The sequence below is a fragment of the Ambystoma mexicanum genome, chromosome 1q (assembly GCF_040938575.1).
Source record: "Ambystoma mexicanum isolate Mex_15411 chromosome 1q, UKY_AmexF1_1, whole genome shotgun sequence".
Taxonomy (NCBI): domain Eukaryota; kingdom Metazoa; phylum Chordata; class Amphibia; order Caudata; family Ambystomatidae; genus Ambystoma; species Ambystoma mexicanum.
This window is the reverse complement of record NC_090922.1, coordinates 355,816,797-355,838,712: the sequence shown is the minus strand read 5'-3', so window position 1 is coordinate 355,838,712 and position 21,916 is coordinate 355,816,797. Positions and strand designations below refer to the sequence as shown.

Below are 21,916 nucleotides of genomic sequence, written 5' to 3'. Positions count from 1 at the left end.
CAGACTCTGCGTGAGCTGCAGCTGCGACTTCTTGAGATTGAGCGAAAAGCCCAGATTGTGCAGTGTATTCATAAGAGCGTGGGAGGTTCGGTGCACCGCTTCCGGAGAGGTACGGGTATATGTGGTGGCCCTGAGGAGGGCCGCCACTGTATTCATCAGCCTGGTAAAGACCCTGGGGGCCGAGCGGAGGCCGAAGGGAAGCACCTTGTATTGGAAATGGCAGCCCATGATCCTGAATTGTAGAAAAGAATGATGAGGCTGCCAAATCGGGACTTGTAAGTATGCGTCCTTCAGGTCTAGGGAGCACATCCAGTCTCCCTTGCACAATGTCTCCGCTATTAAGGCTGGCGCAACAATCTTGAATTTTTGTAGAGGTAAGGAGAGGTTGAGAGTGGAAAGGTCCAGCACAACTCTCAGGCCCGCCTGGTTAATTTTTTGAATGGCGAAAATCCTGGAGTAGAAGCCCAAGCCTTGCTGGGAGGCTGGAACTTCCTCCACTGCCTGGCTCTCGACGAGCGACCGGATCACTGCCAAAAGAGTTGCTGTCCCAATCTAGGGGACGGGAGGGGAAGAGGAAGGAGAGGCTGGGATGGGTAGGCGGTACCCTGTGGATTCTACGGAGAGGATCCAGGGGTCTGCGAAATTCTGCTGCCAGAAGTGTGCATGGAGGGCAAGCATGCCCCCCACTGGAGACACGTGGACCCGGAGGGGTGTGTCATTCTTTCCCTCTGAAGCTGTTGCAGAGGAGGGGGACTGGAAAAAGACCTTAAGTGACCGCCCCCCCCCAACCGCCCCTTTTTGTTGCTTGCGCTGATGTTGGGTCGGTGAGCAGTCCGGTTGCCTAGACCTCCGCTATTGGAAGCCGCGGAACCCTCTGCATGTACGCCCCTTGTCCCAGTGCTGCTCTGACTGGGTGTATGTTTTGGGCGTAGTCTTTGTAAGGATGGATAAAGACTTCACCGTTTGTGAGCTGTTTTTCTTTTTATCCAGCTCCTCATCCGTAGTGGAGTGGAAGAGGTCACCCCCTTCGAACGGTAGGTCTAATATGCGATTCTGGACATATGGGTTGAATTTTGTAGCGCAGAGCCAGGCCGTCCTTCTCATGTCCGTGGCAACGCAGATGGCGTGGTCAGAGGTGTCAATATGGGCCACCGTGGATTCCATGATGTCTTGTGCCACAACTTGGCCTCAGCCAGTCCCGCCTTGAACCGTGATTGGCTGTGTGCCGGAAGCTCTGGGAGGAAATCCGCAATTTCCAGCCAGAGCCTCTGGTTAATAGCTGCCAGCATTGCATCTGTGTTGGCTTGACGAAGATGTAGGGATGCATTGGAATACCGCTTCTTCCCGTATGCCTCCAAGATCTTCTCCTCCTTGCCTAGCAGCGCCGCGGACGAGGAGCCGAGGACGACTGAGGCTTTGAGTATAGTGATGCAGCAGCAATCACTGAGGAGTGAGGCTGAGGGTGGGCCGATAGCAAGAGTATATCCCCCTCCATCTGCCTGTACTTTGCGTCCAGGCGTCGATTGACCGGCTGGACCAAGTGGGGCTTGAGCCAGCCCTTTTTGGCTAAGGCGACGTCCTTCTGCATAGGGATGCCTGTTCTTTCTGCAGGACATAGAGTGAGGACTTCGGCAAGGAGCTCCTCTGATAGTTGCTCGACCTCGGGTTGAGAAAGGCCCAAGTACTCTGTCAGCACTACAAGACGTTTGTGGAAGGCTTTGGCTCACAACAGTGTGTCAGGGTCGTCCTCCTCATCTGTGTCCACCTGGGGGTCAGGTTGGTTCGGCACTGGTGAAGGGGTGCTGGGACCCGAAGGCTGAGGTGTGGAGACCGGAGCCGGAGGCTGCAGCAGAGGCTGGTATGGAACCGCCTGCAATATCGGTTGGGGGGCCGGAGTGGGCGACACAGGCTGCACAGGGGCCAGGGCTGCCTGCACGTCCCTGATGGCGTCCCTGAGAATGACCCCATCCGAGGAGATTTCATAAGCCAGAGGAACCTTTCAAAAAATCTGTCCTCACAGGCCGCAGGGGTGGTAGGTGATATTGACGGGGTAGTGGGAGGCTGCGGGAGCCGTTGCATGCCCTGCACCTATGGACACAGCAGGAACCTGCCCTGCGCAAATGAAGGATAGGCTGTAGGCCACCTACCTGGTTGACACCAGTCCCACCTTGGGGTGTCTAATGTCTGGCACGGCGGCCATCTTGTCGAGCTGCCTTCCACGTGCCTGCGTCGTGTTGCTTGTCTCACTGGGCCCGCCTCGTCCAGGATTCTTGAGTGTGGATCATGAGGCCTACCCTGTTCCTCAGGCCGAGATCTGGTAGGCGTGTCGCCCTCGGCAGATCTGCCGGTAGAACTGCGTGTAGGCAACCCCTCAAACATGTTGCTGGTACTACGGCGAGGCCCCTCGGGTGAAGACCTGGTCAAAAGACCTTCCGGTCCCTCAGCACGGTCAACAGGAGGATCTGCTGACCCCTCGGCCTGCCGGCCAGTAGCTGACTTAGCCTCGGTACTTGTGCTGGTATGGAAACCTGAATGGTCCCCCCTGGGCGTGCGAGTCCCTTGAAAGGAGTCTCTCTTGCAGGGTGTGCTGGAAAAGAGTGGCCCTACCTTGGGCCTGGATCGATGATTGACAAAGTCCTTCAGGTCCTCTGGAGGGGATCTCTGGAAGAGTTTCCTCCACCTGGCTAGTCTGTTCTTCAGAGACCTTGAGGAAAGTGCGTTGCACGTGGTACAAGCTTGCCAGCCCTGGTCGGGCCGAGGCAACGTAGGCAGAAGGCATGGGGGTCTGAAGTTGGAAAGAGCTTGTCGCAGGATGCACACCTGCTGAACCCTGTAGAAGTCGACATGCACCGGGGAGGAGCGTGACGCCTGAGGACCGAGTACCTGAATGATAAAAAGACAGAAGAAAAGAAGTATACGCGTGTGGAATTACATGGGGGTGAGCTGAAAAAGTTCCGAAGCTCTAGAGATCATCGAGTGAAACAAGCCTATCTCATCCGGCGGATAAGATCTAGGAGGCGGAGACGGGAGGTCCCCCATCCCACTGTCATCCGTGCTCGTGCCCGTCATCGCTGTGTCAGGATCCGTCTCATCCCTCGGGGGTGGGGGGGGCGAAGGGTGGCAAGGAGGTGGAGGGTGTACTCTCCTCTTCTTGGTCAGAGGCTCCCCCGTTGCCAGGGGGGTGGGGGGGTGAAAAACAAATCGGCCGGAGCTGCAGATGGGGCTGCCAGCGCGTTAGGCATCTTTGTCAGTATCTCAGAGACCAGCGTATGAAGTGCCGAGAGAATGTCCACCAAGTGGTCTCTAGGAGGTAGATGAGGTGGGGGTGGTAGCTAAGGTGGGGGTGCAATAGGCAGCTGGGGCACCGGCTGGGAGCCCATGCCCTCATTTTCTTGCTGCTCTTCCTCGACAGTGTCCATGCTGTCGTCGACTTTATTGGCACCCTCATCGTAGCGCCCGTTTCCTACGTATTCCTCCTCATGGATGGGGTGCAGGCAGGTGAGCTCCTCCTCAGAGGAGATATCCGTAACCTGGAGGGGCACCGCATCCCCCCCCTTCTTCGCTTCCAGAGGGGACGGTCTCAGGGAGATGATGGGCATCTTCTCCAGTGGTCTTATCTATGGGCCAGAACGCAGCCTCCCTCCTGGGAGTAAGGGACACCCTCGCCTTTGGGGGTCGCGCCCTGCGGAGCCGCCGCAGCCTTCGCCAGAGACGCCGCCACTCCCTCGATGGAAGGCTGGGCCTTTGTCGGGTGCACCTGGGCCTTCACAGTCCGGGCCAGAGCCTGGTCCTGCTTGGCCTTCTCCTTAGGGGGAGGGTCTGAGCCCCGATCCCCCTTGGTCTTCTCCGGTAGGAAGGACTTGGACCCCTCCTTGAGTTTGCCCGAATGATCAGACTTCCTTTTGGCCGAAAATCCTGAGCGTTGACTGGTGACGGAGGCTGGAGACGTTGAGCGCGCCCTGGTGGCCGAGGAGCCCTTTGCAACGTCGCTCCTGGTGACAGTGGACGTGCGGCGCATAGCCTTCTGTTGGACCCCCGCGGGAGGGGAGCCCTCAAAGGTCTTAGAAGCCCTCTCAGCCTTCTTGGAGTTGGGAAAGGCATGCTACTTGAACCCACCCAGAGCAAGGCATTGGCCTGTTGCCAATTGTTCAGCCCAGCCGCCTGTGCCGATCCTTCATCGTGCGAGGGGCCTGCGAGGGGACATCTCCTGGCAAAACACACAGTCTTCCTCCTTGTGCACTGGGTACAGGCAGTAAAGGCACTCTGAATGCTTTTCATCCAAAAAGACATTCCGTGAGCCGCAGATGGAGAAAATCTTGAACAGGGGAGTTGAATCCTTCTCCTCCGACATGGTCCACGCGGCGTAGGCCTGAAGACTATTCTGCAAGCCTCCATGAAGCAACCCGGCAAAATTCGCCCTTGAGGGGCACTGAAGAAAACTGAGAAACAGGACCCCGTTAATCGGAAGGTTGATCGATGGAGCACAAGGCCCGATTGACAGAAAAATAGAGTAACACTCTTCCCAAAAGCGAAAAACGCAGTAAAAGCTCGAGAGCTAAACACGCGGACTCCCAACACTTGAACGTGCGGTAAAAATCTGAAGATGGCTACCAGGAGAGGGGCCTGGGTAGAGGGCAGTCATTGGCTGGGGGCAGCATTACCCAGAGCTGAGTTGTTAGGAGAAAGACAGTTCAGAAATTAAACAAACTGATTTTTTCTTTACCGAGGTTTCCCAGCCTGAGGATGGGGAATATTCATGAGCATGTGAATCCATGACAGACCCCATGCTGGAGAACTGACATTACAACTGATAGACAACAGCATTCTGCCTGTTAACGCAAAAGTGGAATTGATTGACGTACCATATTTGCTACACGCATGATAAAATGTTGTTGTGTTTGATATTTAAAACGTTTATACAAACCATGTTAAATTAAATAAACATTTTTATGTTCTGCAAAACCATGAAAACCATCTTATTCACATAAAATGCCTCGCACCAGTCGAATACATCTCATATGTTCCTAATGCATAAACTGTATTGTAATGACCAACTGTACCAACCAAAATGTCAGCTCTATGCTTTGTCGAATTCATAATGTACCACTGAATGACTCTATGCCTGTAACTAAGCTCTTGCAAGTAACAGCGCCTCAATGCCCATGGGTTACTTGCGCGCTATATAAATATAAATAAATATAGGCAGGCACCTTTTGTTTTTTTGCCCTCGCCTCTTCAACTCACTTCAACCTCATCCGAGAGACAACCCTTACGTGATTCAGGGCTGCAATTAAAACCTTTCTTTTCTAGCATGCAAGCCCTCAGCTCTACTTTATTGCCTCCCCATTGTATCTCCCTTCTTCTTAGTTTTATGTATATATCTCACATTCCAAATGTTGATAGTTCCAAGAGGCAATTCAGTTTGCTGTGTGCGCTATACAAATGAATAATAAAAAGAATGTGAGATATGATACGATAGGTTATTTATTAAACGCTTAATACCCAGAGGTTTCTAAGCACGGACCCAGGGATCGAACCTGTGTTGCTACATGTCATCTTGCTTCCTAGGCGAGCATGTTGCCCCTGAGCTATCCTCCCGAGACGATCTAGAAATGGTTAGCAGCATGGATGGCTGTTAATAGAGAGGCAATTGTTCAGTATTTGATTGTTTTATTTTTCATTTCTTGCTCTTTAAATGAATTCACATTTTTTCACATGTACTTATATATTCGTCAATAATTGTTTCACTGGAATATGGCCCACTTCATCATGAAGGATTTTTATATGCGTGTTTCACTTGCAAAGGCAACTTTCAAAAGCAGGTAGGTGGGTATTGGATGTTCCAAACTTCCTAGTAAAAATCATGTGTGAAGTGGTAGAGAAATCTGTGCACATCATTCTGGGAGCTGCAAGGAGGCCCTCACTGTGATTGGGGGCAAGAAGAATATGAATTCTTCTTGTTTAGGTGCCAGCAGCGTGATGGACATCCTTCAAAGGAGTCAGTAAGAATGTGGCTAAGCCATTGAACAAATGCTTAAAAGCACTAACGAAAATCATTAGGCAGAAGCACATACTTAATTTTTTTCAAGGTTTGAAGATTGCATGAAAAGCTTAGTCTAGTTATTTAACTTGAGAGTTCATAGATGAACAAGTTACTCCTTACCTGGTAACATTCTTCCGATGAGATGTTCCTCCGACGTATTCCTTATCTATGATATTTGTATCTCCAGCTTGCTGGCCTCGGAAAAATGTTTTTCCCAGTAGAGGGCGCTGTGCGTCGACGTCCGTCGAGTAGGTGTTCCTCGACAGCCACCGTATCGACGCCGACGTCATCATGCCTATAAAGGGCCACGCGCAGCGTCCGTTGCTCAGTTCCGTTTTGTAGAGTAAGGTAGTTATTGCATGAATGGTTACTACCCTTGAAGGAGCGTAAGCTGCAACCACAAGGGAAATGTTACTGCGGGGATGGATGGGAGGGGCGATAAGGAATACGTCGGAGGAACATCCCATCGAAAGAACGTTACCAGGTAAGGAGTAACTTGTTCTTCGAAGGGATTGTGTCCTCCGACGTATTCCTTATCTATGATAGACTCCCATAGCAGTGGTATGTGATTGGAGGCGGGAGTAAGAGATGCCATATTACTCTTTAAGGATGAACAGAGTGTGTAACACAGCTTTGCCAAATCTAGTCTCTTGACTAGAGGAGGAATCCAGGCTGTGAAATTTGGTAAAGGTATGTGCGGACGACCATGTGGCAGCCGCACATATGTCTCGAATTCGTACCCCTCTTTGAAGAGCTGAGGAGGCTGCGATACCCATGGTCGAATGAGCCCTTAGATTTTGAGGGGGCTCTTTCCCTGCCAGTTTTTAGCATTCCAGAATGGCTAAAATAATCCATCTGGAGATGGTTTGTTTGGTTATTGGTAATCCCAATTTATGTCCTGCGTAACCTACAAAGAGTTGGTCTGCTTGTCTAATTTTAGCAAGTCAACTGATATAAAAACTCAAGGCTCGCTTAGGGTCCAGCCTGTGTAGTCTCTCTTCCTCTTTCCCCGGATGGGGAGGAGGATAGAATGAAGGTAAAGTAATCTTCTGAGTAATGTGAAATTCAGAAACTACCTTTGGGAGGAAGTTAGGCTTCTCCTGTAGAATGACTTTGTCCTTGTGAAAAATTGTATGAGGAGGTTTACAAGATAGGGCTTGTATCTTGCTAACCCTTCTAGCAGATGTTAATGCTACCAATAAAACAGTTTTGAGGGTGAGAAACTTCAATGAACAAGAGTGGAGTGGTTCAAATGGAGCACTCTTTAGGAAGTTTAAAACTAGATTTAAGTCCGATAAGGGAACTTGGAATGGTCTTGGAGGGTAAACATTAGTTAGACCTTTCAGGTATTGTATTACCAATGGAATTTTGAAATATGAAGGCTCCTCCACAGTGCGCTTAAAGATCGATAGCGCTGTGAGATAGCCCTTAATAGTGCCAACTTGAAGGCCTGAATTTGCCAAATAAAGTAAGAAGGATAACACCGCAGGTGTACCACATGAAAAGGGTTTGATTTTCTTTTCTCTGCACCAGCTGCCAAATTTATTCCAACAGCAGCGGTATAGAGTTTTAGTTGCTGGCCTTCTGGCCGAAAGCAACACCTCCATGATATCATCTGGAAGGTCCCAATCCTTGTACCTCAACCTTTCAGATACCAAGCGTGAAGGTTGAGGGTCTTGATGGCTGGATGGAGAACCTGACCTCCATTCTGCGGGAGAAGATCCTCTCTGTACGGTAGACGAATTGGACGGTGGATGGACATGTCCAGAAGGTCCGGGTACCACGTTCTCCTGGCCCAATCCGGGGCAATTAGGATCATGGTCTTCCGAAATCTTCTCAACCTCCTGATCATTTGAGGAATGACAGGGACCGGAGGAAACGCGTACAGAAGTGGGAACTCCCAGTCCACTACGAACGCGTCTCCTAGAGCTCCTCTCGGGGGAAATTCCCTTGAGCAAAATCTGTCGCACTTCCTGTTGATACTGATGGCGAACAGATCCACTTGAGGGGTTCCCCAAAGGGCAAAGATCTCTTGAAGGACTTCCTGAGCTATCTCCCACTCGTTGTAGACTGTGTTCTGCCTACTCAGAGCGTCCGCTGTCAAGTTCTTCTCTCCGGCTAGGTGAATTGCCGATAGAGAGATTCCTTCCTGAATTGCCCAAAACCAGAGCTGCATCGCCTCTCTGCACAGTGGCAGTGACCCTACGCCTCCTCTTTTGTTGAGGTAGTGCATGGCCACTGTATTGTCCGTCATTATCAGGACATTTCTTCCCCGTACAGACGGCAGAAAAGCCTTCAGTGCCAGTCTGATGGCTCTCAGCTCCAACAGGTTGATATGTAGTCTGGACTCCGATGGAGACCAATGACCGCTGATGGTCAAATCGTTGGCATGGGCTCCCCACCCCTTGAGTGAGGCGTCCGTGACTACTGTTATCTCCGGCCATGGTTGCCAAAACAGTTCTCCTTTCAGAATGTTCTCCCGACAGGCCCACCACTGAAGGTCTCGAGCCAGTCTGACCGGAATCTGAAGGGATCTGTCATCCTCCCTGAGAATTGTGCCCACTGAAGGGATCTCATTCTCAGGCGAGCCTCTGGCACAAGGGATATGCAGGATGCCATGAGGCCTAGCAACCTCAAAAAGTCTTAGGCTGGGAGACGTTGGGCATTTTGAAACCTGGTGACCATCTGCAGAATATCTTGAGCCCTCACCTCTGGTGGCGAGGCTTTTCCCAGGGACGTGTCCAGGACTGCTCCAATAAACTGGAGTCTCTGTGATGGTATCATCTGTGACTTCTTTAAATTGAGGGAGAAACCCAGCTTGGGAAGGAAGTGGCAGACATAATCTAGTTGGATCTGAGCTTGTTCTGAAGAAACTGCTCTGATCAACCAATCGTCCAGGTAGGGGTAGACGTAAATCCCTTCCCTCCTTAGACTTGCAGCCACAACCGACATTAGCTTGGTGAAGACCCTCGGGTGGAGGTCAGCCCAAATGGCAGAACTCGAAATTGATAATGAGAGTTACCAATTGCGAACCTCAGGTACTTCCTGTGCTGAAGGTCCAGAGATACCAACCAGTCCTGAAGCTGGAGGGCCTGAAGGATCTGAGAGAGAGTTACCATCTTGAACTTGTCCTTCCTGAGGAACTTGTTAAATTCTCTTAAATCCAGGATGGGTCTCAGTCCTCCGTCTTTCTTTGGTATGAGAAAGTAGGGGGAGTACCAGCCCTTGTTCCTGTCCGCTACAGGTAACGGTTCTATGGCAACTTTCTCTAGCAGGTCTACAATTTCCTGCAAGAGGAGCGGATCCAGCACTTTCAGAGAGCTGTTCCCCGGTGGATGGCTCTGAGGAATGCGTAGAAAAGGCAGGCAGTAACCTTGGGCAACTGTCTCCAATGCCCAAGCATCTGACGTAATAGCCTGCCATTCCGTCAGATGGTGAGTTAACCTGCCCCCTACAGGTGTCTTGTGATGGGAGACCTCAGGGTGGTTTGGGAGCGGCTGATGCAGTTGCCGAAGGTAAAGCGGCTCCTGCTGATGCGGGTTTCTTTCCTCTACCCCGTCCACCACGGGTAAATTTTCCTTGGCCTCTTTGAGCCGGCCGTCCTGCCTCTTCCATATGAGGAATAATAGCGAAAGGACCTTCCTCTCCAAGAGGATCCTGAGGGACGAAAATTAGTTTGGCGGATTGCAGCTCCTAGTGACTTGGTTGCTGCTTTAGATGTTTGCAGTTTTTCCAAACTGTCATCCGCCTTTTTACCAAACAGGGAAGAGCCGTCAAAGGGCATATTTAAAAGTCTGGCCTGTACGTCAGAAGCAAAGCTGGACTTTCTCAACCACGCATGCCTGCGGATTGTGGTACTTGCCGCCATGGCCCTGCTGATACTGTCAGCAGAATCAATGCCAGTTTGAAGGGACTCACACATTGCATCTTTACCATCTCTGATGATATTTAAAAATGCGTCCCTTTCTTCTCCTTCCTGGAGGCAGTCAGCCGCTGATGAAGCACACTCCCAAAGAGTGTGGCTGAACCTAGCGAGCGTAAGTCGCATTAATAGATTTTAAAGCCATGCTACAGGCCGAGAAGACTTTCTTAGCCATGTCATCATATTTTATATCATCCCTATCCTGTGGAGCAGTGGGGTATGCAGATGTACTGCCTGATGAAGTTGCAGCCTGGACCACCAGACTCTCTGGAGTAGGGTGTTTAGATAGGTATTCAGGGTCAGAAGCAGATATCCTATATATCCCAACTTCTTGGTAGCCGCAGGGATAACTTCAGGAGTTTCCCAGTTAGTTAAAATCTTTCTCTGTAAGGCAGAGTGAAATGGAACCACAGGATCCTCCTGTGGACCTTTATCCAAAATGTCAGTGAGTCATCCTGCTGAAAAACAGGTGAAGGTGCAGACCAACCCATGAATTCTATGATTCTTGACATTAGGGTTCTATAAGGGGTTTCAGCATGTTCCCCTGGGTCTAATTTGACAAATTCCACTTCAGGGGAAGTGTCTAAACCACTTGCTTCCTTTAATACATCCTGAAGGTCTTTCAACCTTCTTTGCTCAGGGTCAAAAGTCTCTGGTTCAGGTGATGTGGTCCTCTGCAGGTCAAAAGGCCTTTCTTGATCTGAGTCTTCCCTTTCCTCATAAATTGAGGTTAAAGGGGGGTGTTCTGAGTGAAAAGGGACAAAACTAATTTCTAAAGCAGAAGGAGCCATCATCACTGGCCTTGAAAAGGTCGATGTCGTCGACACCGATGTAAAAATCCACGAAGGCGCCGTCAAAGGCGTCGAGAAAACTGGAAGAGTCCCCGTAGAACTCGAAAGGATCGGAACCCTGCTCGAGGATGTCGACAACACTCTCGGCGTCGTGTCGGAGGCTCTTGGCCTAACCGTTGGCTGTGGAGTAGCTGTGGTTTTTTCTTTTATCGGCGTCGACATCGACTCAATCGACAGATGCGTCGAAGAACCCTTCGATAACGGCGTCGATGGCGCCGATCTATGCTTCGAAGGGGCTTTCGACGATGGCGTTGAAGATGCTTTACTTCCCGATGGCTCATGGCGCTTTCGGGTCGACTCTTTCGCCGGGTGCTTCGACTCGCGGTGTTTAGATTTTTTGGGCTTTTCATCCGGGGTATCAACCTCAGCTGACTTCGAGGGGGTCGAGGCCGCTTTCTCGAAGACGCTTAGCATCTTTTTTCTGAATTCCTCCCACTCAGCCTGAGAGCTGTGTGCTGTGTTTTGTGGGGCAATGGACTCTTTCAGGGGAACTAGAAGACGACGACGGAGATCTTCTACGTCTCTTTTTCGAGTGTCTAGACCTCGACGAGTGGTAGGAGCCACTTCGAGACCTAGACCGAGAATGCTTTCGACGGTGAAGAGACGAATGTCTCGACTCTACCGCGGAAACTTTCGAGGAAGTTAAAACTGACTTACCTCTCTCGAGCTTCCCCTTACGCTCCTTCAAGGCTTTCGCCATCATGGATAGGCATTCCTCACACTCCAAACACTGGTGTTCGATTCCCAGACACCACAAACAGATCCTGTGAGGATCCGTCAATGACATTTTCTTCCCACAGTCTCGGCATTTTTTGAAACCGGACCGAGGAGTCGTCGGGTCGGAGGAGGAAGCCATCGAGTACGAGTCGGTTTTCTCAGGAAATATGAATATATTTCGACTGACGAACTGAGCAACGGTATGTAACGCTCACCTGGCTCCCACGGAGGCGCTGACCTGGTCTGGATAGCTGTGACCTCTTCAAGCGTGATGCGCAGGATTCGAAACACAGACTGAACTGGACCCCCAAATCTGGCTTGTCTGGCCCATAGAAAAATCTTTCTGTAGGTGGAGAAAGGGGATTAACTGTCTGCAGAGTATTGTGATTGCTTCCCACCTCCCCTTTGCTCTTCTCTGACCACCTCCGAAATCCCCAATCAAGGCTCACCTTAATGTTTGAATGGATGAGCTCTCCATCCTGCTTCTGGTGCAGGGGCGCGTATTTGACCAGTTACTTCACTGGTTTCGAAAGGCGAAATGCCGTAAGTATGCAGTTAAAAAAGTTCCAGAGTAGAGACTTCTCTTTGTTTGCTTTTCTTAACCTGAGATCTGTCCTTATTTTCAGGTGCAGAGTGGAAGTGATGCTTCGAGGGATATTGCCGGAGATAAACTCAGGTGAGTTTGTGATAAAATGTTCCCTTTAAATGTCTTTGAATCCCTCTAGTAATGTCTTTCTTTTTTCCCCTTAGGGGCTGGGGTGCGGTACCAGGCCAAGAAGTGGCGCCGACCCGAAATGAGGAGTGGTTCCGTCAAATATGGCCAGGTAAGTCTTGTGACAGAAAATCAGGCTTTCCTCATTTGTTCCTCCTGCTCACCTTTTGTCTCTTCTTCTCCCCTGCAGGTGCAGAGATGTGGCGGAATGCCCAGAAGGTCGCGGTGGATAGTGAAGAGCCCACGAGGCAGGTGAGTGATGCGCGGCGCTGCAAAGTAGCGCAATGCTTTTAAAGAATGTCTATCTTCAGGATCGCTGGCGTGATGGTTCCGGACACAGGTAGGAAGTTAGATTAAGTTCTTGGTTTTCACCTTTTCTCTTCCCTTCCTTCCTTTCAGGTATCCCAAGATCGAGGCGGGCGTGGCTGGAGGCAAGATGCAGGAGCAGGCACGGTGAGTGTTCAGCTGCTAGATGCAGAGCAACGCGAAGCACGGGTGGCAGTCCGGGCGTGGTTTAAATAGCCTTGGAAGGAGTTCCAGGTAAGTATTCTTCCACGGTCCCCACCCAAATAAAATAGTTCCTTTGATAAAATAGTCCCTCCTAAGCCTCATTTGGCTTGAGGCTTCATGCAGCATGGTCTGCGTCAGGTAAGTGCACCAAACACCCTCTTTTATGAGCCTGGCGCCTATGGCGCCAGGACTGATGTCCAACATGAGCCTGGCGCCAAAGGCGCCAGGACAAAGTCCAAAGAGCCCCTATTAGGGGCTGCTGGGCTTTTACCCGAGGCCATGATGCCTGCTCACGGGGGTGCTGGGCCTGTCCTGGTGCTCCGGGGGTAGGCATCATGACACGGTATTCCGAAGCACACGAAGCGCGGAAAAACGGAACTGAGCAACGGACGCTGCGCGTGGCCATTTATAGGCATGACGACGTCGGCGTCGATACGGTGGCTGTAGAGGAACACCTAGTCGACGGACGTCGACACACAGCGCCCTCTACTGGGAAAAAAAAATTCCGAGGCCAGCAAGCTGGACATACAAATATCATAGATAAGGAATACGTCGGAGGACACAATCGCTTCGAAAGGGGTAACACCACCACAATAAAAGTAATAAACCAATGCTGGTCCAAATCTGTTGGAATGGGGCGGGTGTCAGTAGCAGAAATTCAGTGCAATGATTGTTCAGCATCAGGAAACTCGACTGATATCCATGACTGAATATTTTCCTGACAAGAGTACAGAAGTACAGTATGTAATTAATGGGCAAAGTTCTAAAATAGAGTTGGCCATTAACCACCTCCGAGCAAATGGCCACTGGCAAGTAAATACTAGAAACATAAATCATCATCATAAGACAGCAAGGTTACAACAGGTGCACAGTGGCCTGCACTAAGTGTAACGCCATCAGCCAATTCCAGTTTTTAGGCAACAGTTATTGGCCTAATGGAGTTTAGAGTCTATACTTGCAATATTAAAAACAAAATTATAAGCCTAAGAACGGAACATAGCATTAGCTCAGCTCCCAACCATGGCTGTATGTGGCACACATGATGTGGGGTTACAAAAAAAGCTATGTGTTCACTAGGTCTCAACAATTTACATAGGGCCCGACAAACAGATTTCCCCTTAAAAGAAAAGCAGATAATTGTCAATGAACAGGTGAACAGCAATCCCTGGAGAAGAAAAATAAATCAAAAGGAGCATCATGAATTCTTTTAATGAAGGAAAGGGATGCGGTCCCACTTGTGGAGACTTGAGCTTCCAGGAAATGCTAAGTTATAGCTCCCAATAATGAATCCATAAAGGAACACGTCACAGTGGGTGGAGGTTCACAATGCAGGGGGTACAAAACCACTCGCTCAAAACCCAATAGTAGTGACAACTAACTGCTGGGGTAAGCTTGAACAGCTGGAGAAAGGCAGAGTAATACAAACCATTCACACACAGACCATATTCACTCTCCCAGGATTACTACTTTCACTATAGACACAAAGACATACCATTCATACAAGACACGCATAACCAAACAGAAACACATTGCAGTTCTCTGAAAAATATTCTTTTTTGAGAAAAAAAATGTCATGCAAGCGTGAAAGATTCACATTTGAGACTTTGCGGTTTCCATACTTTGACTGCTGATGAGAGCCTAAAATATCGCACTTTTTTCTCCACCCTGTAAAAAAAATCCTGCCAAAATGACTGCACATATGCAAAAATCAATGATTAAGAATCTTGTTGACAGATGCTCTAACATGCATATTTGAAGAAAGACTAGGGTACATACTTCCATGATGGGTCTTTGTCCTTCTGATACTGAGGTATAGCTGTAAGCACAAACTGAGCACATAAGCTTGAGAAAAGCAATGAAATTACATTCCCTTACCATGTCTACACCAACAAAGAATCCCAAACTTTCTTTTCCAGGCAAGACATCACAGAATATAACTGTTCCAAATTCCATGCCTTCTCCAATTTTCAGCGAAACCCTTGAGTTGATATCCAAAGGTGGTATTTCAACTTGGATTGGGTCTGTGGGAGATGCATAATCGCTCTCAAGTTCATCATCTTCATCATCGAACAACTCAAGTTTGTCTAATGCAACAAAAACCCCACACTCTTCATCACATTTGAAAAGCTGTTTACTTTGGTAAGACCCATCTGTGAAGCCTTGACCTCGGCCTTCATCCTAGGTAAAGCAAAACAAATGTGCTCAAATTAAAAGTTGAGAAACAAATGCAGGCATTTTTTCTACCGAAAGATGCAATTTAAATGTTAAGGAAGCCATTGACTTCAATTACTACATTTGGTGCTGTGGGTCTCAATAGAAATCACTAGTTGGTTGTAACAGCCTGAATATGTAGCAGGAAGTGAAAACCGCAAAGGCAAATATTAATAGTTATACTGTACCGGAAAGCGAAATCAGGCAAGACATGGTATACATAATGCATTTTAGCAATAATAACCAGCTCTCCGGGTTGTATGGGGTGGCAACAGCCCAGGTCCAAGGGCCTTTAACAAGGGAGCCCGGGACATGACCTCCTGGTACAGCCTGTGGGAGCTGGTTATTATTCCTATCAGCACTTCGGGTTAACATCTCTGAGTGCTAATAGCAATGTATTTGTTTGAAACAACCAGTTGCATCGAGTGTGCCACCCGTTGTTTGAGACAAAATACTCAACCTACATGGGCACCATGGAAAGGGATTCGAGGCTCATAGCAGAGACCCTCTTCCATTTCCTTGGCAGCTTAGGGCTTGAGAGAAGGCCAGGCAACGCTGCAAGGCTTACAGGTTAGTGAGAAGGGGGTCAGAAAGAGTGGGAGGGAGGGTGGCAGGAACCTGGAGGGCGGTAGTGATCAGTTGAGAGCTTACTCGCAATGCAGGCTTATACCATGAGATTCAGCTGGTGTTACAAGCAACCATGTTGGCTTTTGCACCCAACCCAGATGCTAATAAATTGTAAAAGTGAATGTAATAAAATAGCACTACTTTTCTCTATATTCACAGAAATATTGAATAAACCTAGAGTTAAAAAAAGCATAGGTTACTTACGTTTGAAAACAATGTGTTTTGAAGGTGTGACGAAATGACTCCTGCGCTGTAGCTGATCAGGGATGAATAGTGGCTAACCTACCTACTCAGCCTTCATAATATTACTACTACAACAGCAGTGATCTCAATCAAAAAGGTGAAAAAGGCACAGCCCAACAGGCCTTTGACACCTTTGGTAACGTGGGCCACAGGCAGACTATTGGGCCTCATTACGGGAAGTGCGCTAAAAACGGGGTCATTTCCCGGCATGGAGGAAGTAGCGGGTCCGTGCTCGTTTGATGCCGCTAATAGTGGCTGATTACGAGTGCGCGAGCACGCGCGAACCTCCATGCCGGTAACGGGCATGCCGCCATGCCGCTAAAGGCCCTCCAACCCCCCAATAGAGGCATCACGGGACCCACCGATACCGCCTCCGCCTAGGAGGCACCCCTTAATACCGACCCGGTAATAACACCATGTAATTACCAGGCTCGTAATACCGGACCCGGAAGTAACGTCATCGCGTTGGAACGGGAAATGCGCCGACGGCCACCAGTGTTGCATAGGAGAGACCTGGCCCATTGAAAAGAACATGTCTAAAGCAACCCAAAAAACCAACCCCCGCCTGCGCAAGAAGCGTTTCTCAGATGAGGAATTGAACATGTTGACAGATACTCTTGCTGGCCATGCTGATGCGGTCTTCACCCATAACCTCAAAAAGGAGGTACAGCAGAGGAAGAAGGAGATATGGGAGGAGGTAGCCCGCAAGGTGTCTGCAGTCGGCACCACCCCACGCACAGTCAAATACTGCAAGAAAAGGTGGGACGACCTCCGCGCTCAGGGTCCGCAACATCCTGGCCAGCAATCGTCGGGAGGCCATGGCCACAGGCGGGGGTGCCCACTCCCCGGTCAAACTCATGCGCTGGGAGGAGACATGCAGCACTACCATTCAGATGGAGTCGATCGAGGGCTGCGGGGAGATGGAGATGGGTGCCGTGACATCTGGAGAAGGAGGTGAGTGACCCTGCAAACCCCAATAGGCCAAACCATGATGTAGCACAACTGATGTGAATGTGAGCCGAGGCAAGGCAATGCATGGCCCACCGTACGCACATTTACAGATCCATGTCCAGATGAAGGCCCAAACCCTGCCACATTGAAATGCATGCTGTGTGCCCATCCCATTAACACAAGACACCCAACACACAGGGACAAGTTGCATGTAACACATCACACAAAGCCCAATACAATGGCATACCACCTGGTACGTGTCAGTGCCAAATGGAGATGCCACCGCTAATGCCAATATGCCCCCCCTTGAAACTACCCTGTGTGATACACCTATGAGATTGCAATGCATGAGAAATGAAATATCATACTGCACCATCTCATGCTTCTTGCATGTAACAGCGTCACTGATGCCCTGCATCTCTTCCTCCCACGCAGGCACTGATGGAGAAGGCGGGAGTCATCACCCATACACAAGGTCATCCATGTCCAGGGCCAGACCGCCGGCCACTGGCCAATCCAGGGCAAGTGCACAGGCCATGCAGGCACACGAGGACACTGCAGCAGTGGACGTGACTGCTACCACAGTGCTGCCATCAACAGCCGAAGGGGAGGCTGACGGCACCCAGTCCGCTGCCACGAGCCCAGTGGGTGAGGCAGCAGCCACAGCCCCACTTAGTGACGTAGATCTAGGAGCAGAGGAGTACGTGGACCAAGATGGAACAATCCATGTGGAATGTCCACACACCCCTAGCCCCCTCAACCCCACACTCAGGCCACACTCTCCAGCCCCATGGCGGATCCTGCACTGCACAGTTCCGACCTCAGTACCACCCCCGAGGCCAGCCCTGCAATTGCACGCCCTGCCGCAGCACCCTCAACCTCTGCTGCTCCCACTGACTTGGAGGCATGGCTGTCAATGGTGGAGGCAAGGCAGGCCTCCATGCTTGAACTTGTTCGCCAATATATGGCTGACGGAGAGGACACAAGGCGAGAGATTGCTCAGGCCATTACTGCGAACACTGCCGCCATCAATGCCTCTGCGGTCATGATGCATGACAGTTTGGGGGCCATCACACAGGTCCTGACCAGCATCCTGCAAAACATGCAGCACCAGCAACCTGCGCCGGCCTTGCCAATTCAAACATCCAACTCATCCTCCACACCTGCATCCTCAGCACCCTCCAGCCCTGTGCAGATGAAAAGGCCGAGTGTGAGGCAGAGTGAAATGCTGCCCCGGACACAAAGAAAGCCCGCAAATAGTGCGGGATGACAATGGGTGTGGGGGGGAGGTGGTGTTGGTGGTGTATAGGGGATTAAGGGGGTGCTCATTGGGTGTATGGGGTGTTCATTGGGGGGAATGAGGAGTTCATTGCGGGGTACGGGGAGTTCATTGGGGAGAATGGGGAGTTCAATGGGGAGATTGGGGAGTTCATTTGGGGAATGGGGTGTTTGGGTGGTGGAGGGGGAGGGTGTGTGAGTGGTGGAGGGAGGACGCACTTTTCTGTTGTTTTCATTTATACACCAGTTGTGTGTAAAATCATTTAATGCCTGGACATTGTTCATTTCGTGTGTGTTCATTTTATTCATGATAGTGCACAGTGCCCAACACCCCACATACCCGTGTGCATGTCCAAATGGACCCAGTGCTCAGTGTAGCACTCACACATATCCAACAACGTCCCTGTGGTTCAGAAGTATTTGTCAATCAGTGAATGGCATACAGCACGGCCATCTTGTGCATCATGTGCTGGCTGGGGTGCTGCTTCTCCTCCATCATCCTCTCCCGGTGCATGCATGTAAATGTTAGGTGGCAGTGGTACATTTCTCTGGATGCATATGTTGTGCAGCATGACACAGACCATGGTGATCTTTGCCACCTTCTGAGGTCCATAAAGGAGTGCTCCACAAGACCTGCTTAGGCAGCGGAACCGCGCCTTCAACAGGCCAAAGGTCTGCTCTATCACGACATGGGTACGGGTATAAACCCGATTGTACTCCTCTTCGTGCCTGTTATGGGAGCACAAAGAGGTCTGTGTGAGTCAATCAGAGCTGCCACCTTTAGGATTCACGGCCATGGCCGCAGCTATTTGGTGTTGACATGCACATGTCCCTGTACGTATGCACACAGATTCATTGGATGCATTGTATACTGCAATATGGTCTGCTAGTGCAGATTGCCTTGTTCAGATGATGCAGGGTGTACACTTGCATGCAGATGCGGATGGACTGTGGATGTGGAACTATGTCTTGGCTCCCATAATTGCAGTGTATGCTACTCTGTGCCTAATCACACTAACGACATTGGCACAGTTGTTGTCATGTTTAGTCATGCATCGCTTGACATAACCATGGTGGCCTGGTTGTATGTCTTGCATGTTGTCATTGATGTACGGCATTGATATGATGTGTGGCATTGATGTGTCATGTTCGAGTTTAGAGGTTCAGGTCCGAAGTGTTTCGCTTTGAGTGCATTGTCCACTCACCTCCCCTTCCCACCCAGGTGGAGTATGCATCCCACCACCCATTCCCACCCAGGTGGAGTATGCACCCCCCCCCCCATTCCCACCCAGGTGGAGTATGCATTCCCCACCTCAAATCCCCAATGCACTGCCATGGGCCAGTCGGGCAACTCACAAAGCAGCCAGGCACGTAGTCCAACATGTTGCTCCATGTGGCGGGGTAGCGTGGAGTTACGCTGCACCATGGCATCATGTGTAGATCCGTGATATTGGGCACAACAATGTGTGATGATCTTGCTGGAGTCGCATACCATCTGCACATTGATGGAGTGGTATTGCTTGCGATTGCGATACACTGCCTCTGTTGCATGAGGGGCAACCAATTCTACATGGGTGCAGTCGAGGGTGAGGATCTGCTCAGGGGTTAGATTGAATGGACTGGGTCTGATGCGAGGGATTGGTGGCTGCCTACGAGGTACCACTGGCTGCACGGGTGGTAATTGCTGCGCCTGTGTAACCCTCCTTCTCCTCCTGCGTCTCCTCTGTGCTACCTGTTGTAGCTGTAGTTGTTGTTGCTGTAGTTGTAGCAGTACAGGCATGTCCTCCAGCCCCATGATTGCAAGAGCTGGTGGTATCATTTTGGTGTGGGAAGGGGTGTGGTGTGTGGGTGTAGTCCTTTTGTACTGGGACAGGCTCCATTGACTCCACCTGTGGTGATTGTGTGCACCTGTGGCAGTTGCCTACACTGAAGGTTGCTATTTCCGGGTGGTCCGCGATGCCTGTCTGTATTGGCGCCGTCGTGCAGGCCCTAATTACCGCCTTCGGGATGCCGGTAAGTGCATGCTCACGCAACTTGTGAGGTCCTCCTATTACCGGCATCCCGGTATTTCCGCCGTGAAGGGGCGTGTGTACGCGCACATGCCGGTATGAAGGTGCACGGTACAGGCGGTGGCGGTATTGGCGGGTCGTAATGGCCCGGATCCGTTAACGATGCCGGTATTACCATTCCGCCTTCCTATTGTCATTACCTCTATACTCGTAATGAGGCCCTATATCTTCCGAAGGGGTGTGAGCTAATTTTGTTTTTGTTTTGTTTGTTTTATTTGTATAGCGCTCTTGACCCAGGGGTATATGTGCGCTTTAACATCATGTTACAAGTAACGGACAATAGTACAGTAGTAATAGGGCATAGGAAAGTTGAACAGGAAGGCAGTTAATGCATAGATAATAATAGGCAAATAACATAGGAAAACAATTGGACATTGGGAATGCATACATATATGGTAGGATGGTTATTTGTTAAGTAACCAGGAGATGATCTTGGTTCTGAAGGGTTGGAAAGTGGGTGTGGATTTGATATCCAGTGGGATAGTGTTCCAAAGTTGTGAGGCCAGAGCTGGGAAGCTGGATCCACCGGCTCTTTTGAGGGAGTATTTGGGTACTGTTAGTTGTAATGTGTTAGACGATCTGGTGGTTCTAGTATTCTGTCGTAATGTAAATTTGTTAGAGAGGTAGGGCGGGGCAAGATGATTAAGGGCTTTGTATGTAAGGCATATAGTTTTTAGGTCTATTTTTTGTTGGATGGACAGCCATTTACAAGCAGTTCTGGTGGCGGAGATGTGTTCTCTTCTGGGGATATTGAGGGCGGCACGGAGTGCGTTGTTTTGTAGGACTTGCAATTTATTGATTACTGTTTTGTTGGCACCTACATAGAGGCTATTACAGTAATCCAGTTTGGATTGAATGAGTGCTCTGGCTAGGATGAGACAGTTGTTAGGGGAGATCAATGGTCTGCAGGCCCTAATTAATTTACCAGTGTAGGCAGTGGCTGAGGCAGTCATGTTGATTTGTTTAGCTAGGTTGGTGTTCGTGTCTAGGTAAAAGCCGAGGGTTTTTACGCTCTTGGCGATGGGTATGGTGTTACCGTCAATAGTAAAGCTAGTGTAGCCGGGACAGAGTTTTCGGATGGTGTTAGGTGAACCGACAAGGAGCAGTTCAGTCTTATCATCATTCAGGCACAGGCCATGTGTGGCCATCCATGCCTGAATGATGGAGAAGACTTCGTTGATCCATTTGGCGTCCTTGTTGTAGTTACCTGATAAGGTGAGGAGTATCTGGGTGTCATCTGCGTAGTTCGTGTAGGTGACACCCAAATTGTCCAGCTTATCGAATAGGGGCTTAGTGAATATATTGTATAGGGTGGGTGAGACACAGGAACCTTGTGGGACACCGCAGGTAATGGGGATAGGGTCAGCCGCTGCTAAGGGAGAGAAGACCCGTATGGTCCTATTGTCCAGGAAAGATTGGATCCATGTGACGGCAGAGTGGGAGAAGTGTGCTGCCAGAGACAAATGGTTGCACAGGATTTTATGGTCGACCAGGTCAAAGGCAGCGGAGAGGTCGAGGAGTAGAAGGATGGCAGCCTTACCTTTGTCTTTGAGTTCGTCTATCTGGCATTTGAGATCAACAAGGGCCGTTTCTGTCCCGTGTTGTGGTCGAAAGCCAGATTGGCGAGTTCCTAGTAAATGATTTGCCTCGAGGTAGTCCTGGATTTGTAAATAGGCCACTCTGTCCAAGATTTTTAGTAAGAATGGGACGGTGGTAATGGGTCTATAATTCGTGGGAATGTCAGGGTTGAGCGTAGTTTTTTTTAGTAGAGGTAAGACCCAG

The 21,916-nt window shown here is 49.9% G+C and overlaps 1 protein-coding gene across 9 annotated transcripts in view; it reads right to left on the bottom strand.

Moving 5' to 3' along the window:
- The window catches only part of CYLD (CYLD lysine 63 deubiquitinase), a 1,796,774-nt gene that overhangs the window by 1,329,286 nt on the left and 445,572 nt on the right, over window positions 1-21,916 (bottom strand). For all 9 annotated transcript variants that reach the window (XM_069639469.1, XM_069639490.1, XM_069639472.1 and 6 more), the window contains one exon: window positions 14,631-14,933. In XM_069639469.1, coding sequence (XP_069495570.1) covers window positions 14,631-14,933 — 303 coding nt within the window. The remainder of the gene's footprint in view (window positions 1-14,630; window positions 14,934-21,916) is intronic.